Below are 23450 nucleotides of genomic sequence, written 5' to 3'. Positions count from 1 at the left end.
TGGGCAATTAGGGATGGGCAATAAATGCTAGCCTAGACAGAGAAGCTCACATCTCATGAACAAATAAAACAACATTTAAAAGTGACTTCTTTTTGTTAAAATAATTATTTGAGATCCTAAAAAGGATCAGCTTTCTAGCCCCACAGTTAAATAAAGACCATGTGTGAGTTTGCAGATCACTGACCTAGACACTGAATGTTTCATTGTGCTGGGTTATCACAGCTCAATCTGACCTCAACTTCACTCAAATCCAGTAGGGATGTCACATTGGGCCTCATTAACTAGACTGTGGACAGGGTGACTACCTCATGTCCCTGATCCTGATGAGTATACAGTTTGTGAATGTTTCATGAAGACAGGATTGGGCTCAACTGTGAGAATTTCTATGATCAAATAGCTAGAGGTACACATTATAGAATGACCATGTGTTTGAAACTGTCCAGTCAGATGGACACTAATCTACCATAAGAGTCATGTCCTAGAAGGAGGGGTTACATTTTAAAGAGCAAACAGTTACAAATCGCTAAAGTGAAATTACCCTCTTATTGGATAGCCCTGCTAACAATTACATTTCCCTCTAAAGTGAGGATCCAATCCCATTTATGCTAATGAACTTAACCCCTCGTACTAGACTCATACAGCAAGAAAGTCAGGTAATCAGCAATTCTCCAGCAACTAACTACCAGCAGTTAATATGCAATTCACCAGCAGCCCAACAGCAGTTAATATGCAATTCACCAGCAGCTAATCAGCAGTTCACTAACTGCTTACCCCACTCAGAACAAGAAAGCCAGACTCACCAGTAGTCTGCCCCAGGCTCGTCCACTCACTTTGGGTAACTCTGGCTTGGAATCTGAAACAAGACACATAAAGCACAAGTAGATTTCAGGTCAACAAGAGATTACGATGTTTGTGCAGCTTCCTTTTAATGGTCTTGAGATTTACTAGCGAATGAACAAATAACCTCACAAAATGATCAATGTTTAGAAAAACATTAAGGTGCCAGAGGAAGTGGTGGAGGCTAGTACAATTGCAACATTTAAAAGGCATCTGGATGGGTATATGAATAGGAAGGGTGTAGAGGGATATGGGCCGGGTGCTGGCAGGTGGGACTAGATTGGTTTGGGATATCTGGTCGGCAAGAATGAGTTGGACCCAAGGGTCTGTTTCCGTGCTGTATATCACTATGACTCTCTGACTAAAAAAGAACATTGTGTAATTAGGACAACGCCAGATTTGGAAATCCAAAGTTTTGTTTTAATTGTCATTCCCAAAATGGTGGGCGGCACGGTGGCACAGTGGTTAGCACTGCTGCCTCACAGCGCCAGAGACCCGGGTTCAACTCCCGCCTCAGGCGACTGACTGTGTGGAGTTTGCATGTTCTCCCCGTGTCTGTGTGAGTTTCCTCCGGGTGCTCCGGTTTCCTCCCACAGTCCAAAGATGTGCAGGTCAGGTGAATTGGCCATGCTAAATTGCCCGTAGTGTTAGGTAAGGGGTAAATGTAGGGGTATGGGTGGGTTTCGCTTCGGCGGGGCGGTGTGGACTTGTTGGGCCGAAGGGCCTGTTTCCACACTGTAATGTAATCTAATCTAAAATTTCAAGGATCAGTTAGGAATTTTCATGTGTAACAACCAAATTAAAATTAGGAATATGAAACATTTTGCCCAAAGGTTAATCAAACTGTGGAAGAAAGGAACAGGAGTAAGGTGTTTAACTCCCCTCAGTCTGATCTGCCCTTCAGTGAGGTTATTGCTGACCTTCAACCTAACCCCATATACCCCTCCATTGTACAATTTTACCTTTGATTAACAAAAATCTCTGAGAAGGTTTCCCACTTGCGGTTGGATCAAGCATTCATGCACATTTGCAGAAGAGCGTCTACCTTTTCCCTGTAGAATTGTTTCTTAATTTCACTCCTCCATGCTCCTGGTGGCATAGGAAGTATCTCTCTTTCTCTTGTTCTCTCTCACTCCATCCTAGCTGTTCTCCTTAATAGTTTGTAAACTTCTATAACACTAACTTTCCAATTTCGAGGAATACAACCCCAGCCTTCAGTTACGAATGTGAGGTTATCTGATCAGCTAAAATCTTAATGAATGATGGTCAAGGTTTAAGGCGCTGAGTGGCCTACACCAGATCCTAACTCATGTTCACCTGCTGTGTAATGTCACTTTAGAATTACTCCCTTGAGTCCAGGTGTTTTTCAGATAAATCTATACTATACTCTCTCATTGGCCAACAGATCCTTTCTAAGCTGTGTTGCCTCGAAATGCTCAAAGTACTCCTAAGTACCCACAGAGTTTTGGGTCTACCAGGGCTTTTGGACAGCTGAATATAGGAATTGCTAAATGACAGGTGTCCAAAATCCATGCAATTCATTTTGTTCCATGCTGATAGTTTATTGACTAATCCAAACAATCAATCTCTAGCAATGGGTCTACAACAGGGCCAGACATGAGGGGAGTATAAACCCAGTGCTGGGAGGGGCTTGTAACGTTCAAATCCACCTGTTCCTCTCAAGCTGTCACACAGGTTGATAGGGTTTATAAGAAGGCATACAGTGTGTTAGTTTTTATTGGTAGAGAGATTGAGTTTTGGAACTAAGAGGTCATGCTGAAGCTGTACAAAACTCTGGTACGGCCGCACTTGGAGAATTGAGTAAAGTTCTGGTTGCGGCATTATAGGAAGGATGTGGAAGCTTTGGAAAGGGTTCAGAGGAGATTTACTGGGATGTTGCCTGGCATGGAGCTAAGGTCTTATGAGGAAAGGCTGAGGGACTTAAGGCTGTTTTGTCAGAAGAAGAAGGTTGTGAGGTGACTTGATTGAGACATATAAGATAATCAGAGGGTTAGATAGGGTGGACAGTGAGAGCCTTTTTCCTCAGATGGTGACGGCTAGCCTGAGGGGACATAGCTTTATACTGATGGTTGATAGATACAGGACAGATATCAGAGGTAGTTTCTTTACTCAGATAGTAGTCAGGATGTGGAACACACTGTCTGCAATAGTAGTAGACTCCAACGTTAAGGACATTTAAATGGTCATTCGATAGGCATGTGGATGAGAATGGGATAATGTAGATTAGATGGGCTTCAGATTGGTTCCACAGGTTGGCGCAATATCGAGGGCCGAAGGGCCTGTACTACGCTCTGTTTTTAAGTATTTTACATTTACCATATGTCACATTTTAAATCACTCACATATCCCAGCACGGTCTTCCTAAAAGATACCTTTGTACTCTGCAGTTGATACCAATTGTTGCCTTCATCTCCTTGGGCAACCCGCCCTGCAGAGTGGCCACTTACTCAATAAATATATTAACAAATTTGTTATGAAATCCCCTGAATCCCTTCAAGTTTAGGCCATTTGTTTTGTTTCCACTTGTTATGGGCCAGGCCACACCCCCTCAAGATATTTTAAGAAGGTAGCCCAGCCCCTAACATTTCCTTATGTTAAAGGTAGATGTGAATTGGAAATTCCAGGTGTGATGCAATGGGTCAAACCACTCGGATTAAAGTAAAACACAATTTATTTAAACATTACAGTTGAAACACGAACAAAAGAAGTTGGAATTTAGAATAATTTAACTATCAGAAAACTTAACCAACCCGATACAGTAACTATCCTGATGAAGGGCTTTTGCCCAAAACGTCGATTTTCCTGCTCCTTAGATGCTGTCTGAACTGCTGTGCTTTTCCAGCTCCACTCTACTCCAGAATCTGGTTTCCAGCATCTGCAGTCATTGTTTTTACCCACCCGATACAATGACTATCACTAATTAACTGTTCCAATCCAGTTACATCCTATAAACACACCCCTAACTAAAAAAGGTAAATTCAAACACAGATTTTTACAGGCAGGAGGGAACAACATCGACAGAGAGATTTCAGAGAAAATCAGAGGAATCCTTTACTGAAGCTTGCATCTCCCCTGGGCTCTCACATCTTGTGGCTACTACAGTTAAAAACAAGCTAGAAAAACGTGAACTAGGAGAGTTGGCCACTCTCCTTCCACTGGTTAGCTGTTACTCGCTAGACTCCTCGGCACCTCTGCCTTTACTACCTCTCTTGTAAAAAAAAGGAGAAAATAACCCTTTTAAAGTGACAGCATCATCACACACTGTTCCTGAAAAGGTGAAATTGTTTGCCATGGTCTGCAAAATGCAGGATTTCAGAATCTTAGAAACAGCAGCTGTATCACCTCTCACCCTTGCCCTTTCCTGTCAGAAGGTGTCTAAATTTACATAATTGCTCCTCATAATGCAAACCCTGTCACTCCTCAATCATTCCTGTTGCTTTCTTCAGTATCATTTCTATAACTGATTACTTGTAGTTGTGGAGGTCTGCTTCGAATCTATCACAATATGGGGATGGAAGCTCAACTGGTGTCCTATCCAAAATATCGCTGTCTTGATGGTGTGGCAATCCCTCCATACTGAATTAGTGCGTAATCTCAAATGTCATATTCAAATTTTTCAGAGCGACTTCAACCCAGAATCTTTAAATCATTTTATTGCATTCAGTCTGTAAACTGAGACTGGTGATGCCACACTAACTGTCTTGGCAAGTGATATAATGATTTGTAGACTCCTGCTTGTGATAGTAGTGTTCTGACTGTGGAGCTATCGTCAGTGCTAATATTACTGAGATCATCTTGCTGGGCTATGTTGGCCAGAATAAAGAGACTGAATCAATAACCTTTATTCCTGGGGAGGCCTGTGGTTTCAGCCCTCCTAGGATTGGTCGGTGCCTTCACAGTGCAGCTCTATAATATAAATCATGTCCACTGTATACAAGGGTAGTGTCAGCCATGTCTCAGACTCTCTCCTGTCCTTCAGAGAATTGTCGGTTCAAATTACACACCAGAGACTTGGGTATATAATCTCGGCTCACACTCCAGTGTGGAACTGAGAGTGCTGCAGTGTATGAGGTGTTGTCATTCTTATGAGCTATTTAAACAAGGCCCACATTACCCGTTTGGATGGTTGTAAAATATCCTAGTGCACTAATTGAAGAAGAGCAGCAGAGTTTCCTGAGTGGTTACAATATTTATCCTTAACCAGCATCATTAATAAAAAAACCTGGTCATTCATCTCCTCATTGTTCAAGTCTATTAACTTTTTATCTGGCACTTTACAAAATACTATTTTGGAAATTCTGAAGAATGTATGAAGCACAATTTCCCTTCTGTAAAATCATTTTGACTCTGTCTAATAATACTATACTTTTCCAAGTGCGTAACTGAAACTTGTTTAATAGTAGACTCCACCAGAACCATTCTAGAATCTAGTGAGTTTTGGAAAATCATTATATTACCATGTCAAAACACAGTGTTGTGGCATCACCAGTCTCAGTTCATAGTCTGAATGCAATAAAATTAATTAAAGGCTCAAGGCTGTCTGTAGATATTTGAATACAAAATCTCTGCTGACACACCAGTGTAGTGCTGAGAGAGTGCTGCACTGCCAGGGGAGTTATATTCCAGATAGGACATTAAAATGAGACCTGCCTACCTGTTCAGGTGGATTTCAAACAGAGCATGACAGAACTACAATAACAGTGTTTGCATAGCCCCCGAGGGCTGCTCTCTCACTTGAGAGAAAGATATCTGGTGATGGGTTTAACCTGAGTTGGCTGGTCAGTTGATTTGCAAAGTGAAGTGATGCCAACAGCATGGGTTCAATTCCCACATTAACTGAAGTTACCATGAAGGTCCTGCCTTCTCCACAATGACAAGTAACTGAGTGTTGAAAAGATAGAAAAGAAGCCAGGATCTTAGAGTTCTAAAAGAGGTAGCTGCTGAATCCATACATTCTAGAATGGTCACAGGAATCTACTGTTAAGAAAACCTCAGTAATGAACATGGGTCATCATAGTATGATCAGACAGAGTCAATCAGGTTTGACAAAAGTTTTCAGCACAAGGTAGGCAGATAAAAGAGAACCAGTAAATGGAGCATTTATAAATAATTCACATTAAGTTAAAACACAAGATACAGACTTAGGAAGTTGGGCATATTACATTATATACAATATCAAAAGAAATGGCACCACTGGAATCAGAAATGGGTTGAGTTTAGATGTTTCCAGATATCAGATCAGGTAATCAATGAAATCTGGCAAGGCAACCTGTTTACCAGCAAAATGCAACTTCATTTCCTGTGAGTTTTATAAGGTTAGCTCAATGGATTCAGATCTCTCCAAAGTGGCTCCCCCAAAGTCCAGCCAAATTGGTTAAGGATTGTTAATTGTCCCCCAATGTCTGCTTTGCCCAATGGATGCACAAAGTAGGTAGTTCATAGAATGGTGGAAGACCAAAGTCACTTTCTGGTTTCTCAGCACTCTGTTGGCCAGGTCATAGAGTACAGCACAGAAATAGACACTCATCCAACTCATCCATGTGGATCAGATATCCTAAATTAATCTAGTTCCATTTGCCAACATTTGGCCCATGTCCTTCTAAACCCTTCCTATTCATATACCAATCCAGATGCCTTTTAAATGTTGTAATTGTACCAGCTTCCACCACTTCCTCTGGCAGCTCATTCCCTATATGCATCACCCTCTGCATTGAAAAGTTGCTTCTGAGGTCCCTTTTAAATCTTTCCCCTCTCACCCTAAACCTATGCCCTCTAGTTCTGAACTCAGCCCACCCCAAGGAAAAGCCTCTGTCTATTTATCCTATCCATGCTCCTCATGACTTTGTAAACCTCTACAAGGTCATCCCTCATCCTCCGATGCTCCAAGGAAAATAACCCCAGTCTATTCAGCCTCTCCCTATAGCTCAAACCTTCCAACTCCGACAACATCCTTGTAAACCTTTTCTGAACCCTTTCAAGTTTCACAACATCCTTCCTATAGGAGGGAGCCCAGAATTGAATACAGTATTCCAAAAGTGGCCTAACCAATGTCCTGTATAGCCGCAACATGACCTCCCAACTCTTATACTCAGTGCACTGATCAATAGACACTGCTATTGACTTCAGTTACTTGCCAAGACTTTCATGTGCCTTTGACCATGAACTGATCCAACATTGTGTTCCCAAAGGTAGGATTGGGTGAACCAAGAGTACCCAGAGCCACATGCTCTGACCAGATTTTGTAAATTTTCCTGCAGGGCCTGTCCACCAAAACAGTGCTCAATAGTGCATCTTTCCAACATGATATCCATGAGCTGAATTGGACGTGTAACTCTGGAACAAGTTGAGTCGAAACACAAACATTCATGTTCTTTTTTAAGGAGAAATCATTAACCAAGTTTTCACTGCACCCTCAACTGCAGAGGGCAGCACTCAGTTTCAAAATGTCCAACCATTGGACAATTCTGTCTCTTGTACAGCTGGAATTCTTCCATCATATTAACATGGAGAACTGACAAAGGACAGATAAATGGCATTTTCAAGTTGGCGGATGTTATAGGTAGAGTGTCATGACCATCAAAGCAGAGGCCTCAGCTATTTACAATCATTCACATTGTTACATGGTTGTTTTTGACAGTGAGGACACAACGGGCTCTTTTTCTATGCTATCAAGAGTGTGGTGCTGGAAAAGCACAGCAGGTCAGGCAGCATAAGGAACAAGAGAGTCGACGATTCGGGCAGGAGCCATTCATCAGGAATGCGGCTTGTGGGTCAGGGGCACTGAAAGGTAAATGCAGTGAGGGGGGAGGGAAGGTAGCTGGAGTGTGATAGGTTGATGAAGGCGAGGGTGAAGGTCATAGGTCAGAGATGAGCGTGGAGCAGATAGGTTGGAAGGAAGGTGCCAAAGTATAGACAGGTTAAGTGATTGGGCAATGGAAAACAATGTAGGGAAATGTAAGGTTATCCACTTTGCTGCTAGGAATTTCATTAACCTTCTAAATGTTGCTGCTCATGGAGAGTTGTTTGTACTTGTACAAAGAACACATAAAGTAGACTTGCAGAGTCCACATGCACCAACCAATCCCTTCGCCCTGTGGCCAACCACTTCAACTCCCCCTCCTACTCCCCCAAGGACACGCAAGTCCTGGGACTCCTCCACCGCTAAACCTAAGCCACCCAACAATTGGACAAAGAACATCTCATCTTGGGACCCTCCAACCGCACGGAATCAACATCAACTTCACCAGTTTCCAAATCACCCCTCCCCCAGCTCATCCCAAATCCAACCCTCCAACTCCAACTCTTGACCTGTCCTACATGTCCATCTTCTTCCCACCTATCCACTCCACCCTCCCCACTGACCTATCACAATTACCCCTCCTGCATCTATCTATCGCCTTCCTAGCTATATCTCCCCAGCCCCACTCTCACCCTCTTATTTATCTCTCATCCCTCTTCTACCCCACATTCCTGTTGAAGGGATTATGCCCAAAACATTGACTCTCCTGTTCGTCGGATGCTGCCCAACCCGTTGTGCTTTTCCAATGCCACACTTTTAAACTCTGACTCTCCAGCTTCTGCAGTCCTCACTTCCTCCTGGTTTTAGAAACCACTTAGGAAGGCAAATGGCACATTGGCCTTTACTGGGGGAATGGAGCACAGGAATGAGGAAGTCGTGCTCTACTTGAAAAAGGGGTTGGTGAGACCATACCTGAAGGGCTCCATGTTTAAGGAATGTTTTACTTACACTGGAAGTGATATTAATCCCTGGGACAGGTAGACCAGTTGGTTAAGAAGGTGTTAAACATGCTTGCCTTCATTGCTTAGGCAGGTGGATATCGGAGTTGGGATAACATGTTGAGGTTATACGGGACGTTAGTGAGGTCACTTTTGGAGTACTGTGTACAGTTCTGGTCACTCTACTATCGAAGGATATTATTTAATTGGAGAGAGTTCAGAAAAGATTTACCAGGATGTTGCTGGGTATGGAAGATGTGAATTATAACAAGAGACTGGATATACTGGGACATTTTTCCTTGGAGCATAGGAGGTTGAAGGATGACCTTATAGAGGGTTATAAAATCATGATGGGTATAGATCAGGTGAATAGACAAGGTCTTTTCCTCAGGGTGAGTGAGTTCAAGACTAAGGGGCATATTTTTAAGATGGAAAGAGAAAGATTTAAAAAGGACAAGAAGGGTAACTATTTTTACACTGTGTGTGGAATGAACTGCCAGAGGAAGTGATAGATGCAAGTACAGTTGCAATATTTAAGAGACATTTGGACAGGTACATAAGCTGGAAATGTTTAGAAGGATATGGGCCGAATGTAGGCAAACGGAACTAGCTTATTTTGGGAAACTTGGTCAGCACAGGTGAGTTGGACCGAAGGGTCTGTTTCTGTGGTGTATGACTCTATGAGGGGGCCGCTGTATGATGAGGGCTGAGTGAATTGGACGTGTACTCTGTGGAGCTTTGAATGAGGGGTAATCTCATTGAAGTGTCTGAGATTCTGAAGGGATCTGACAGGGGAGCCACTGAGAGGGTAGTAACGTTGGCCAGGAGGGGCAGGGCTCATGTAGTCTCCATAATTTAGGAGTAAGATAAGGAAAACGTTCAATTGAAGCTGTATTACTGAGTATATTTAAAGCTTTGATTGACTGCTATTTGGCCTCTTAGTGAGTCAAAGGACAAGTCAGGTGGATGGGAATGTGAAGGTAGAAGGTGAGTCTTAATGGTAATGACTGCTCCGACTCCTGATGTTCCCTCAGGAAGGAAAACAAAGCTATACTTCAGCTGTGACCTCAACAAGATCTGGACAATTGTAGCAGACTTACTGACCTTTTTTTTAATAAAGGCTGCTGTGGTAATAGTGTAGTATTCCTGGCCTGTCCTCCCTCAGCAGGAACAAGCTGCAAACAGAGCATTGTGTCATCACATGGATGGTGGGAAAGCCCCCAAAGGTTGGCAGTGGGGTATGAGGAAAATCAGCCCTAGGTGACCTGCCTCAGTGAGGGTGTAACTCAGTAACTCACTGACGGAATGCAGTCCATTTATAAAATTACTCTGCTCTCCTCCCACACTCAGCTGACTTGCAGTGTCCTTGCCCCTCTCACTCTTACTGCCTCAGTACAGGTGGGCTGTTTAACACTGGGGGCTCATAAACCAGCTTGCTCCCATCCTCACCCATTCTCCTCACTGTGTGTGTGCCAGTGTCATGACCAACTGTTGCTGGATATTAATCTGGAGCAGGACCTTGGACTGATATTACCATCTCCCAGATCCCTCCAAGGCACCCCATTCCCCTCCTTCCAAACACACCGTCCACCAATAAGAGTCAACGTCCACTTAAATGATGGTGGATGGTACTCAAGCAAGGAAGGTGAGAGCAACAAAAATCACAGAGATCCATCTCGGCTGGTCTGGAGATAGCAAAAGTGGGTTTTCTCAAAGGCTCTGACTGCCCTCTACTGCTCTGAACATTGAATTACATCCTCAGGTGGTAAACCAACTCAGGACTGTATGCTCAACAAGAACAATCACTTGAGTTTAATGGAGTAAAATGGCCCGTGTTCCTTCTGAGGAGCGCTCATGGATCTCAAGGCCATCTGTAATTTCCACAGCCCGGAAGGGTTTGTGTTTCACATCTGTAGAGTTTGCGAGAGGTGACAGGCTCGGTTTCACAACATGAGGGGGCTGCTCCTCAGTTTCCAACTGCTCTTCAATCTCGCACTCCTGATCTTTTGTCACATGGCGTGATGAGGAGACAAAATATTAGGAGTCTCCACATTGCTCAAGGTGGCCACCAACAGATCCAGGTCACGAGCAGTGAGTGGAATCACTCAGTCAGACTGTCCACCTCTCACCCGTATGGGAGCCCAGCATCAACACTGAGAAGGACACTTTAATCTGATCAGCAAAGATTCCTGAAAGCTGTGGAGTGCTTTTTTGGTGAGGCAGTAATAATGAGGGAGGCTAAAGGCAGAGCCCCCAATGGTGAGGCAGTAATAATGAGGGAGGCTAAAGGCAGAACCCCCAATGGTGAGGTAGTAATAATGAGGGATGCTAAAGGCGGAGCCCCCAATGGTGAGGCAGTAATAATGAGGGAGGCTAAAGGCAGAGCTCCCAATGGTGTGGCAGTAATAATGAGGGATGCTAAAGGCAGAGCCCCCAATGGTGAGGCAGTAATAATGAGGAATGCTGAAGGCAGAGCCCCCAATGGTGAGGCAGTAATAATGAGGGAGGCTAAAGGCAGAGCCCCCAATGGTGAGGCAGTAATAATGAGGGAGGCTAAAGGCAGAGCCCCCAATGGTGAGGCAGTAATAATGAGGGATGCTGAAGGCAGAGCCCCCAATGGTGAGGCAGTAATAATGAGGGATGCTGAAGGCAGAGCCCCCAATGGTGAGGCAGTAATAATGAGGGATGCTGAAGGCAGAGACCCCAATAGTGAGGCAGTAATAATGAGGGATGCTAAAGGCAGGTCTCCCAATAGTGAGGCAGTAATAATGAGGGATGCTAAAGGAACATGAATGAGATGTGCTCAGACATCATGAAGGTTTGTGTAGCTGGAGGCTGTTACCAAGGTAGGAAGGGGTGAGGCTGCTACAGACCAGAAACAAGACAGCCGATGTAGGTTTAGTGCTGTCTAGTGTGGATGAGCAGAGGGATCTTGGTGTCTATGTACACAGATCTCTGAAAGTTGCCACCCAGGTAAATAGTGCGGTGAGGAAGGCATATGGCGTACTGGCTTTTATTGGTAGAGGAATTGAGTTCCGGAGTCCTGAGGTCATGATGCAGTTGTATAAGACTCTGGTACGGCCGCATCTGGAATATTGTGTGCAGTTTTGGTCGCCATACTATAGGAAGGATGTGGAGGCATTGGAACGGGTGCAGAGGAGGTTTACCAGGATGTTGCCTGGTATGAAAGGAAAATCGTATGAGGAAAGACTGAGGCACTTGGGGCTGTTTTCACTAGAGAAAAGAAGGTTTAGGGGTGACTTGATTGAGGTGTACAAGATGATTAGGGGGTTAGATAGGGTCGACAGTATGAACCTTTTCCCGCGTATTGAGTCGGGTATTACAAGGGGGCATAGCTTTAAATTAAGGGGGGGTAGATATAGGACTGATGTTAGGGGTAGGTTCTTCACTCAGCGAGTCGTTAGTTCATGGAATGCCCTGCCAGTAACAGTGGTGGACTCTCCCTCTTTATGGGCATTTAAGAGGGCATTGGATAGGTATATGGAGGATAGTGGGTTAGTGTAGTTTAGGTGGGCTTGGATCGGCGCAACATCGAGGGCCCAAGGGCCTGTACTGCGCTGTATTCTTCTATGTTCTATGTTCTATGTTCTAGTAAGGTCCTGTGTGGGTTCCGGAGAATATTCACCTGGAAAGTGTCTGAGAAACATAGAGAGAGAGAAAGAGAGAGAGAGAGAGATGCAACAGGGTGAGATAATGAAAGGTTTCACTATCTTACTCCTGTCAGTAAAAAGCCACCTCATGCAGACATTTTTGTGTTTTATCTTTCCAGGATTACACAATAATCTCATGGCTTCAGGTTAAATATGGGCAAGGAAACCTCCTGCTGGTTACCACAGACCATCCTCCCTCAACTGATGAATGGTCACTCCTCCATGTTGAACAACAATTCGAGGAAGCACTGCAGGTGGCAAGGGTACAGACTGTAGTCTGGATGGGGAATTTCAACAGCCACCATCAAGAGTGGCTCAACTGACCAAGCTGGTCATACCCTAAAGGACATAGCTGTTAGATTGGGTCTGCGGCAGGTGGTGAGGGAACCAACAATAGGGAAATACATACCTGACCTCATCCTTACCAATTTGCCGGCTGCAGATGCATCTGGCCATATTGATAAGAGTGACCACCGCACAGTCCTTGTGGAGATGAAATCTATTGATAATAACCTCCATTGTGTTGTGTGGCATTACCACCATGCTATATAGGACAGACTTCGAACAGATCTATCAACTCAACATTAGGCATCCATAAGGCACTGTGGATCACTGAAAGCAATAGAATTGTACTCCAAAACAATCTACAACAGTCATGGCCTGGCATATCCCCCACTCAACCATTACCATCAAGCCAGGGGATCAACCCTGATTCAGTGCAGGAGGGTATGCCAGGAGCAGCACCAGGTGTACCTGAAGATGAGGTGTCAACCTGGTGAAGCCACCAACAGGACTACTTGCATGTGAAACAGCACAAGCAGCAAGTGATAGACACAGCTAAGTGATCCCACAGCCAACAGCTCAGATCTAAGTTCTGCAGTCCTGCCACATCCAGTCATGAATGGTGATGGAAAATTAAACAAGTGAATCAGAGTAAAAATCTAGTCTGGAAGAAAGACACCGTTTGAAAATTAACCTTATTACAATCATCTGATGGATTGTAAGATGTATGCGTTTGTTCCTCCTCACCCAGGAACTTCGGCGTTTGGTCTATCCATCTGGAAGGAGAATAACTAGGAAAATCTTACCGGGGATAGCTGTAACTCCTGATTGCAAGAAGAGGAGAGGAAGGGGGTAGCCTATGATGGATGGTTTGGAGAGTTACTGCCTCCTTATATGTTACTGAAAAGATGGACATGTTGTTGCAGCTATTCGTCATTTGCACAAACACAAGAATTCCAATGTCTAAAAGACCACAACACCTTATGCTGTTGGAGAAGAGGCTGCTGATTGGTTGGCTTAGACATTGCCATGAAGCAAGCAACTCCACCCCTAGTAGCTGCCAGAGGTCACAGTGTCACTGGGAGGTAGTGACTGCTGCTGGTAATGAAGCCCAGGATCACCAGGACACCCACGTCACACAGGAATGGGGGCAGGAGGAGGACTGCAGGTTACAGGGACATGAATCCTCCACTTCCTGATGCCAGGTCCCTCGATCATGTACCGAGCTGCTCACCCCATGTCCCCAGTCTTCCTTCTCGGGCTCCTGAATGGCAGGTTCCATTCTGAATAACACTGGCTGAAGAATAGGGCCCTCAGAAGGGCATTAATTGCCTATTTAAGAGCCTCAGTTGTTGACAGGGCAAGAAGATCAACCATGAACCTTCCTACACCAGCCTTAATGACAGCAGAGACAAGAAGAGAGTTCCTACCTGGCACCTCACATTCCATTCATTTCCCCACTTCCAGCAAACCTGTCTCAAGGGAGAACATTAAGCTTCCACCACTTGTTGCAGTTCCATAAATATCCTTAGGATGGTTGCGGTGTTTAACTAACGTGACCTCTTGAGCAATGGTAACAATATTTGGAGATTCCAGTGTTGGACGGGAAGTTAAAAATCACACAACACCAGGTTATAGTCCAACAGGTTTATTTGGAAGCACTAGCTTTCGGAGCCTGCTTCTTCATCAGGTGGCTGTGGAGAATAAGGTCATAAGACACAGAATTTATAGCAAAAGTTTATAGTGTGATGTAACTGAAATTATATATTGAAGAAGACCTGGATTGGCTGTTAAGTCTCTCATCTTTTAGAATGACCATGTTGGTTTCTCAAGTGAACTTCAACAATTGGTGTCATGTCGGCCCAGATAATGTATTGAAGGTGTGAGTCTCCCTGTGTGAGACTGTCTGTACCACAATGGTCAGACTGATTCTAATCTCAAAAAACAGATTTACAGAATTTTACATGGATTCATGCAGTTTTTGAGCAAAGTAAAATGTAATTCTGCAAGTACAAATTCACCCCACAAACTTATATGTATATGTGTACATGTGGGGTGTGGGGGAGTGTGGATAATGAGTATCTGTGAGAGAGTGTATGTATGTGTGTGAGTGTAAAGGGGTATAAGTCTGTGAGAGGGTGTGTGTGGGAGTGTATGTGTGAGTGTATGAGAGAGGGTCTACGTGAGTGTGTCAGCAGAGACAAGAAGAGAGTTCCTACCTGGCACCTCACATTCCATTCACTTCCTCACTTTCAGCAAACCTGTCTCACATGTGCATGCGTGTGACTGTAAGGGTGTGTGTGTGTGTGCGCATGCGTAGTGCAATGGGGTCACCTGTAGTGTGACATGAACCCAAGGTCCCGGTTGAGGCCATCCCCATGGATTCCGAACTTGGCTATCAGCCTCTGCTCGGCCACTCTGCATTATTGCCTGTCCGAAGTCTGCCTTGGAGGATGGTCACTCGAAGGTCCGAGGTCGAATATCCCTGACCACTGAAGTATTCCCCAACTGGGAGGGAACCCTCCTGTCTGGTGATTGTTTTGCGGTGCCCATTCATCCGTTGTCGTAGCCTTTGCTCGGTTTCCCCAATGTACCGTGCCTCCAGGCATCCTTGCCTGCAACGTATAAGATAGACAACGTTGGCTGAGTCACATGAGTACCTGCCACGTACAAAGTGGGAGGTGTCCCCATGCGTAATGGTGGTATCTATGTCCACATTCTGACACATCTTGCAGCGCTTACTGTGACAGGGTTGTATGGAGTTGTCCTGAGAGCCGGGCAGCTTGCTGTGAACAATGATCTGTTTGAGGTTTGGCCGTTGTTTAAAGGCAAGTCGTGGAGGTGTGGGGAAGGTCTTGGCGAGGTGCTCATCCTCATCGATAATGTGTTGCAGGTCACGAAGAACATGGCGTAATTTTTCAGCTCCTGGGAAATATTGAACAACGAAGGGTACCCTGTCGCTTGCAGCACGTGTCTGTCTCCTGAGGAGGTCATTACGGTTCCTTGCTGTGGCACGTTGGAACACTCTCACACACAAACAAACACACACTCACACACACTCTCTCTCACACACTCACACTCTTTCTCTCACACACACACACACTCTCTCTCACACACACACACACTCACACTCTCTCACACACTGGCGGTCAATGAGTTGGGCATCGTACCCCGTTCTTGTGAGGGCATCCCTGAGTACTTCCAGGTGCCCATCATGTTCCTCCTCATCTGAGCAGATCCGGTGTACACGTAGGGTTTGTCCATAGCGGATGGCTGTTTTAAGATGTTTTGGGTGGAAGCTGGAGAAGTGTTGCATTGTGAGGTTATCTGTGGGTTTGTGGTAGAGTGTGGTGCTGAGGTGTCCATCTTTGATGGAGATACATGTGTCCAAGAACGAGACAGATAGTAGAGAGTAGTCCATGGTGAGTTTGATGGTGGGATGAAACTTGTCAATATCACTGTGTAATTTTATCAGTGACTCCTCACCATGGGTTCAGAGGAAGAAAATGTTGCTAATATACTTGGTTATAGTGTTGGTTGGAGATCCTATGTAGAGAAGTCTTGTTCGAACCTGTGCATGAAAACGTTTGCATATTGGGGTGCAAATTTGGTCCCTATAGCTGTTCTGTGTGTCTGGATGAAGAACTGGTTGTCAAAGGTGAAGACGTTGTGATCAAGGATAAAGAGGATGACCATTGTGGCACAAACAGTCTCACACAGGGCACCTCACACCTTCAATACATTATCTGGGCCGACATGACACCAATTGTTGAAGTTCACTTGAGAATGTAACTTTTAAAAAAGTTTTGTGATTTACAAATGAAAGAACTGAAACCATCATGGTCATTCTAAAAGATGAGAGACTTGCCACCGTGTGGGCGGCATGGTGGCACAGTGGTTAGCACTGCTGCCTCACAGCGCCAGAGACCCGGGTTCAATTCCCACCTCAGGCGACTGACTGTGTGGAGTTTGCACGTTCTCCCCGTGTCTGCGTGGGTTTCCTCTGGGTGCTCCGGTTTCCTACCACAGTCCAAAGATGTGCTGCTCAAGTGAATTGGCCATACTAAATTGCCCATAGTGTTAGGTAAGGGGTAAATGTAGGGGTATGGGTGGGTTGCGCTTCGTCCGGGTCGGTGTGGACTTGTTGGGCCGAAGGGCCTGTTTCCACACTGTAATGTAATCTAATCTAATCTTAACAAACAATCCGGGTCTTTTTCAATAGTTTCAGTTACAATTACACTGTAAACTTTTGCTCTAAATTGTGTGTCATACAATCTTATTCTCCACAACCACCTGATGAAGGAGCAGCGCTCCGAAAGCTGGTGCTTCCAAACTAACCTGTTGGACTATAACCTGGTGTTGTGTGATTTTTAATTTTCTAACAACAACAGTTTGTGGAATTGGGGTTGGGATTTTAATTATTCCCAATTAGACTAAAAAGCAAGCAAGGCCATCTTTATTGCTTCATGACATTTAGGGAGGGAGAATCCCACTCCCAGCCACCTCTTCCTTCAGCGACACTGTAAAACTGGGCTAGATTCGAACTCTTGGACAGGAATGAGGTCGAGCCAATAAAACCCAGAGGAACTCCACCCAATATTAACAAATCCGAGCTTTTCACAAACCAATGCCCTGACTAAAATGACTGCGGCAGTTGGCAGGAATTGGGCAACAGGAGACCACAGTAGAGGAGCAAATGCCTGTTTTAAAAGAATGTGTTTGTAAGGAGGGACAGGTGCAGAGACTGGGGAGGGATCTGGAAGACTGTTTCTCCTCTCCATGAACAAGAAAACAAAGTCATTTGAGTAAAGCTACCTCAATGAAGGTCATCTTCATTAGCTCCTGTTCCCTCTAGGTTTATTGCAATGGAGACATCCTGGGGATAATATTTCAGTCAGGATTTGATCCACATTTTTAAAACAAACAACCTACAGCCTCCAAAGCCTTAGTAAATCTCCCACTGTTTTATCATTCTTGTACCAGGCAGGGTGGGAGGATACACCTTCCCCACTCTCCAATTGCTCTCTTATAAATCTAGCTTTCTCTGGTTAGTCATTGGTTAATCACGCTGCCCATCACATATACACCGAGCTCTATTCTGATTTGAGTCTCTCAGGGATCAAAATGCAGGCAAAAATAGCCAATTGCATTCCACAGAATGTCAGGATATGGCTAATCATGTTAATCAAAAAGACTGATCTTTCTCAACAATGATGTGGAGGTGCCAGTGTTGGACTGGGTTGGAAAAGGTTAAAAACTGTACAGCACCAACAGTTTCATTTGAAAACACTAGCTTTCAGAGCGCTGCTTCTTCTTCAGGCGTTAGCGAGAAAGGAAGACCTTAGACACAAATTTATAGGGAAAAGATCAAAGGGTCATACAACTTATGCAAATCACCCAACACCAGGTGATAGTCCAAAAGGTTTATTAAGAGCACTGCTCTTTAGTCAGGTTCAATGAATTGAACACACAGAAGTTGGCTCTTAGAACTTTAGTCAGTTGGAATGGAGGTTAAGATTTCGATTGATTAATATACAAATCCCAGAATTTCTTTCAAGTCACTGCCCTGAGATAATTTAAGGTGTTATCAATATAAAGAAGGTGACACCTCCGGTCAGACAATGTATGTTAGGTGTGAGGTCTTGTTTGGAGTCTGTCTGTGTCTCTTATTTCCAAACTGGGAGTTTATAAAATGCCACATTGACTGTCTACAAATTGTGTGCTTTATGAACAAAATAGAATGTATCAGCAAACATAAATCTGCAAATGCAACTTCACCCCACAGATTCATACAGGGGTGTGTGTGAGGGAGAGAGCGTGAAAAGGGTAAGAGTGTGTGCGTGCGCAAGAGTGGGAGAGGGAGAGGGAGAGAGTGTGTGTGAGAGGGAGAGGGAGAGAGTGTGTGTGAGGGGGAGAGTGTGTGAGTGTGTGATGAGAAGAGAGAGAGTGTGTGAGAGGGAGAGAGAGAGCTTGTGGGTGTATGTGAGCAAGGGGGGAGACAGAGTGTGTGTGTGTGGGGAAGAGAGTGTGTGTGTGTTTGAGGGGGAGAACACGTGTGTGTGTGTGTGTGTGTGAGGGAGAGAGAGCGAGTGTGTGTGTGAGGGAGAGTGTGTCTGAGTGGGAGAGAGTGTGTGTGTGTGTATATGTGTAAGGTGGAGAGAGAGTGTGTGTGAGAGAGGGAGAGCAAGTGTGAGAGGGAGGGAGAGCGAGAGTGTGTGTTTGTGAAAGGGAGAGAGACAGAGTGTGTGTGTATATGTATGTGACTGTGTGTAAGGGAGAGCGAGGGGGGAGCAAAGAATGTGTGTATGTGTGTGAGGGAGAGTGTCTGTGTATGTGTGAGGGAGAGCATGTGTGAGGGAGAGTGTGTTTGCGTTAGGTTGAGGGAGAGCTTGTGCAAGGGGGGCAGAGAGCGATTGTGTGTGTGTGTGAGAGAGAGGGAGAGAGAAAGAGTGTGTGTGCGAAGGGGAGAGAGAGAGAAACTGTGAGTGTGTGGGGAGGAGAAAGCATGTGTGTGTGTGCACGCACAACAGGTAGAGAGAGCAAGTATGTGTGAGTGGGACAGGGAAAGAGAGTGTGCGTGTGAGAGGGAGAGGATGTGTGTGCATGTGTGTATGTGTGAGGGAGAGTGTGTAAGGGGGGAGAGAGAGAGTGTGTGTATGTGTTCGGGGGGGAGAAACAGAGACAGACTGTGTGTGTGTGTGCGCACGCGTCAGAGAGACTGGTGTGTGTGTGTGAGAGGAAGAGAGAGTGTGTGTGCATGTGTGTGTGAGGAGAGAGAGCAAGTGTGTGCGTGTGTGTGAGGCAGACAGAGAATGTGTATGTTTTTGTGAGGGAGAGTGTGAAAGATGAGGAGAGGGAGAGAGAGTGTGTGTGTGTGTCCAAGGGGGAAGAGAGTCAGTGCGTGTATGTGAGGGGGGAGAGGGAGAGTGTGTGTGTGAGTGAGAGAGAGATAAAGTGTGAGGGGAGAAGAGAGTGTGTGTGAGAGGGAGGGAGAGAGATTGTGTGTGTGTGTGTGTGTGTATGTATGGGGTGGTGACAGAGATAGTGTGTGTGCCTGGGAGGGGGAGAGAGAGAGAGCATGTGTGTGTGTGTGGGGGGGGGAGGGGGGGGGGAGGGGGGCGGGGGGAGAGACAGAGTGCGTGCATGAGAGGGATTGTGTGTGTGTGTGAGATATGAGGGGGAGAGTGTTGGGGGAGAGAGAGAGATTGTGTGTGTGTGTGTGTGGGGGGGGGGAAGAGATCGAGTGTGTGCATGAGAGGGATTGTGTGTGTGAGGAAGAGAGGGAGAGCATGTGTGGGGGGATGAGAGAGTGAGTTTGTGAGAGATAATGTGTGAGGGGGAAGAGAATGTGGGTGTGAAAGAGGGAGAGTGTGTGTGTGTGAGAGAGAGAGGGAGAGACTGTGTGTGGATGTAGGTTTGCTCGCTGAGCTGAAAGGTTCATTTTCAGACGTTTCATCACCATACTAGGTAACATCTTCAGTGAGCCTCCAGATGAAGCACTGCTGGTATAACCCACTTTCTATTTATACGTTTGGGTTGGTGATGTCAGTTTCTATGGTGACATCATTTCCTATGGTGATGTCATTTCCTGTTCTTTTCTCAGGGGTGGTAAATGGGATCCAAGTCAATGTATTTGTTGATAGAGTTCTGGTTGGAATGCCATGCTTCTAGGGATTCTCGTAAATGTCTCTGTTTGGCTTGTCCTAGGATGGATATGTTGTCCCAGTCGAAGTGGTGTCCTTCCTTATCTATATGTGAGGATACTAGTGAGAGAGGGTCATGTCTTTTTGTGGCTAGTTGGTGTTTATGTATCCTGGTGGGCTTGTTTTCTGCCTGTTTGTCCAATGTAGTGTTTGTTACAGTCCTTGCAGAGTATTTTGCGAATGACATTAGTTTTGCTTGTTGTCTGTATAGGGTCTTTCAAGTTAATTAGCTGCTGTTTTAGTGTGTTAGTGGATTTGTGGGCTACCATGATGCCAAGGAGTCTGAGTAGTCTGGCAGCCATTTCCGAGATGTCTTTGATGTAGGGGAGAGTGGCTAGGGTTTGTGGACATATTCTGTCTCATTGTTTGGGTTTGTCGCTGAGAAATTGCCAGACTGTGTTCATTGGGTACCCTTTCTTTTTGAATACCCTGTATAGGTGATTTTCCTCTGCTCTGTGTAATTCTTCTGTGCTGCAGTGTGTGTTGGCTCATTGAAATAATGCTCTAAAGCAGCTTTGTTTATGTGTGTTGGGATGATAGCTTCTGTAGTTCAATATTTGGTCCGTATGTGTTGTTTTCCTGTAGACGCTGGTTTGAAGTTCCCCATTGGCTGTTCGTTCTACTGCGACATCAAGGAATGGCAGTTTGTTGTTGGTTTCCTCCTCTTTAGTGAATTTTATGCCAGTAAGGGTATTATTGATGGTTTTGAAGGCTTCCTCTAATTTGTTTCATTTAGTGTCATCCATGTAGCGGATCCAAAGTTTGGGTTGGATGGTTGGCAAAGCTGTTTGTTCGAGTCTCTGCATTACTGCCTCTGCTAAGAACCCTGATATCGGAGATCCCATGGGTGTTCCATAGGTTTGTCTGTAGGTTTTGGTGTTGAAGGTGAAATGGGTGGTAAGGCATAGGTCCACTAGCTTGACGATGCTATCCTTGTTGATGAAGTTGATGGTGTTTGGTGGATGTGTCTCTGGGTCTTCTAATAGTGTAGTCAGTGTTTCCTTGGCCAGGTTGATGTTGATGGATGTGAATAGGACTGTTACATCAAGGGAGACCATTATTTCATCCTCTTCTATTTTGGTATCTTTAATGGTCTTCAGGAATTCTTGGGTGGAGTGGATGGAGTAGCATGAGTCTTCTACTCAGTGTTTTAGTCTTTGGTGTAGCTCCTTGGCCAGTCTGTAAGTTGGTGTTCCAGGTTAGTGAGACTATGGGTCTGAGGGAGGCTCCTGGTTTGTGAATTGAGTGTGTGTGTGTGGGAGAGAAAGGATGTGTGTGTGTGTGTGAGACGGAAGGAGAGAGAGTGTGTGTGTGTGTGTGTGAGAGTGTGTGTGTTTGTGTCTGTGTGTGTGTGTGTGTGTGAGGAAGGGCGAGAGAGTGAGTCTGTGTGTGTGTGTGTGTTTGCGTGACAGAGGGAGAGAGAGAGTGTGTGTTTTGAAAGAGAGTGTGTTCAAGTGTGAGGCAGACTTTGGGGTACACAACAATGCAGAGTCACTGCGCAGAGGTTGATATCCAAATTCAGTACCCATAAGGATGGCCTCAACCGGGATTTTGGTTTCATGTCAGATTACAGATGACCTCACCACACACACACACACACACACACACACACACACACACACACACACACACACACACACACACACACACACACACACACACACACACACACACACACACACACACACTCTATCTCTCTCTCACTCTCTCCCCCCACCCCTGTCACACACACATACATACACATACACACTCTCTCCCCCCACCCCTGTCACATACACATACATACACATACACACTCTCTCCCCCCACCCCTGTCACACACACATACATACACATACACACACACACACACACACACACACTCTCTATCTCTCTCTCACTCTCTCCCCCCACCCCTGTCACACACACATACATACACATACACACTCTCTCCCCCCACCCCTGTCACATACACATACATACACATACACACTCTCTCCCCCCACCCCTGTCACACACACATACATACACATACACACTCTCTCCCCCCACCCCTGTCACACACACATACATACACATACACACTCTCTCCCCCCACCCCTGTCACACACACATACATACACATACACACACACACACACACACACTCTCTATCTCTCTCTCACTCTCTCCCCCCACCCCTGTCACACACACACACATACACATACACACTCTCTCCCCCTCTCTCACACACACCACATATGAAGCTGTGGGGTGAAGTTGTGTTTGCAGATACATTCTACTTTGTTCAAAGAGCACACCGTTTGTAGATAGTCAGTCAATTTGGCATTTTATAAACTCCCAATTTGGAAATAAAAGGTATCCTCAGACTCCAATCGAGACCTCACGTCTAACATATATCATCTGACTGGAAATGTCACCTCCTTTCTATTGATAATACCTTAAATTATCTCAGGGTATTGACTTGAAAGAAATTCTGGGATTTGCATAGTAATCAATCGAAACCTGCCCCTCCATTCTAAGTACTTAAAGATTTAAGAGCCATCTTAGGCATGTTCAATTCATGCACATAAGTTGTATGACCCTTTGATCTTTTCCTTATAAATTCTGTGTCTAAGGTCTTCTTTTCTCACTGATGAAGGAGCAGTGCTCCGAAAGCTAGTGTTTTCAGACGAACCCTGTTGGACTATAACCTGGTGTTGTGTGGTTCTTGACCTTTCCCATCCACTGTATCAGCTAGCACTGAATTGTTGGTGGAAGGATCCGCCCCACAGCTCATTTTGGTGAAAGGAACATCTCGGAGGTTTGGTGCTACCATCCCCTTCCCTGGTTGGAATTTACAGAGTATTTGTGGTCTAGTGTGGTAGAGGAAAACTACTTCGTAGTTCTAACAAAAAGAGATTCTCATTTGAAACTAATGTAGTTTATTGGATGATAGCAACTCGGTACAGGTTACGTTGGTAAGATAGACATTGTTACTGAGACTATGTGGGAGATCTTGATGGTCGGTTTTAATCCTTTTAATTCTAAAGGTGACCTACCTGAGTCTATATGACATCATTGTATTGAGTGGTGCTTGGTGTACTGCTCAGCATTAACCCTTTTATATCCTTATAGCACATGACTGAGTAACTTAATCCTCAGGCCCCAGATCTCTAACGCCTGGGATACCACAGACTTGAAAACAAAAAAGGCAGCATTGAGAGATCAGCAGCAATCA

The 23450-nt window shown here is 45.1% G+C and overlaps 1 protein-coding gene across 2 annotated transcripts in view; it reads right to left on the bottom strand.

Moving 5' to 3' along the window:
• LOC122539648 (solute carrier family 15 member 2-like) overlaps positions 1–23450 on the bottom strand; it is a 213708-nt gene that overhangs the window by 100565 nt on the left and 89693 nt on the right. For both annotated transcript variants that reach the window (XM_087977989.1, XM_087977990.1), the window contains exon 3: positions 801–853. In XM_087977989.1, coding sequence (XP_087834115.1) covers positions 801–853 — 53 coding nt within the window. The remainder of the gene's footprint in view (positions 1–800; positions 854–23450) is intronic.

Source organism: Chiloscyllium plagiosum, unplaced genomic scaffold (genome assembly GCF_037043375.1).
Source record: "Chiloscyllium plagiosum isolate Xiang-an unplaced genomic scaffold, Cpla_swu_hap1 HiC_scaffold_32, whole genome shotgun sequence".
NCBI classification, from domain to species: Eukaryota; Metazoa; Chordata; class Chondrichthyes; order Orectolobiformes; family Hemiscylliidae; genus Chiloscyllium; species Chiloscyllium plagiosum.
The sequence above is the reverse complement of the archived record's forward strand: the minus strand, read 5'-3'. Positions and strand labels throughout refer to the sequence as shown.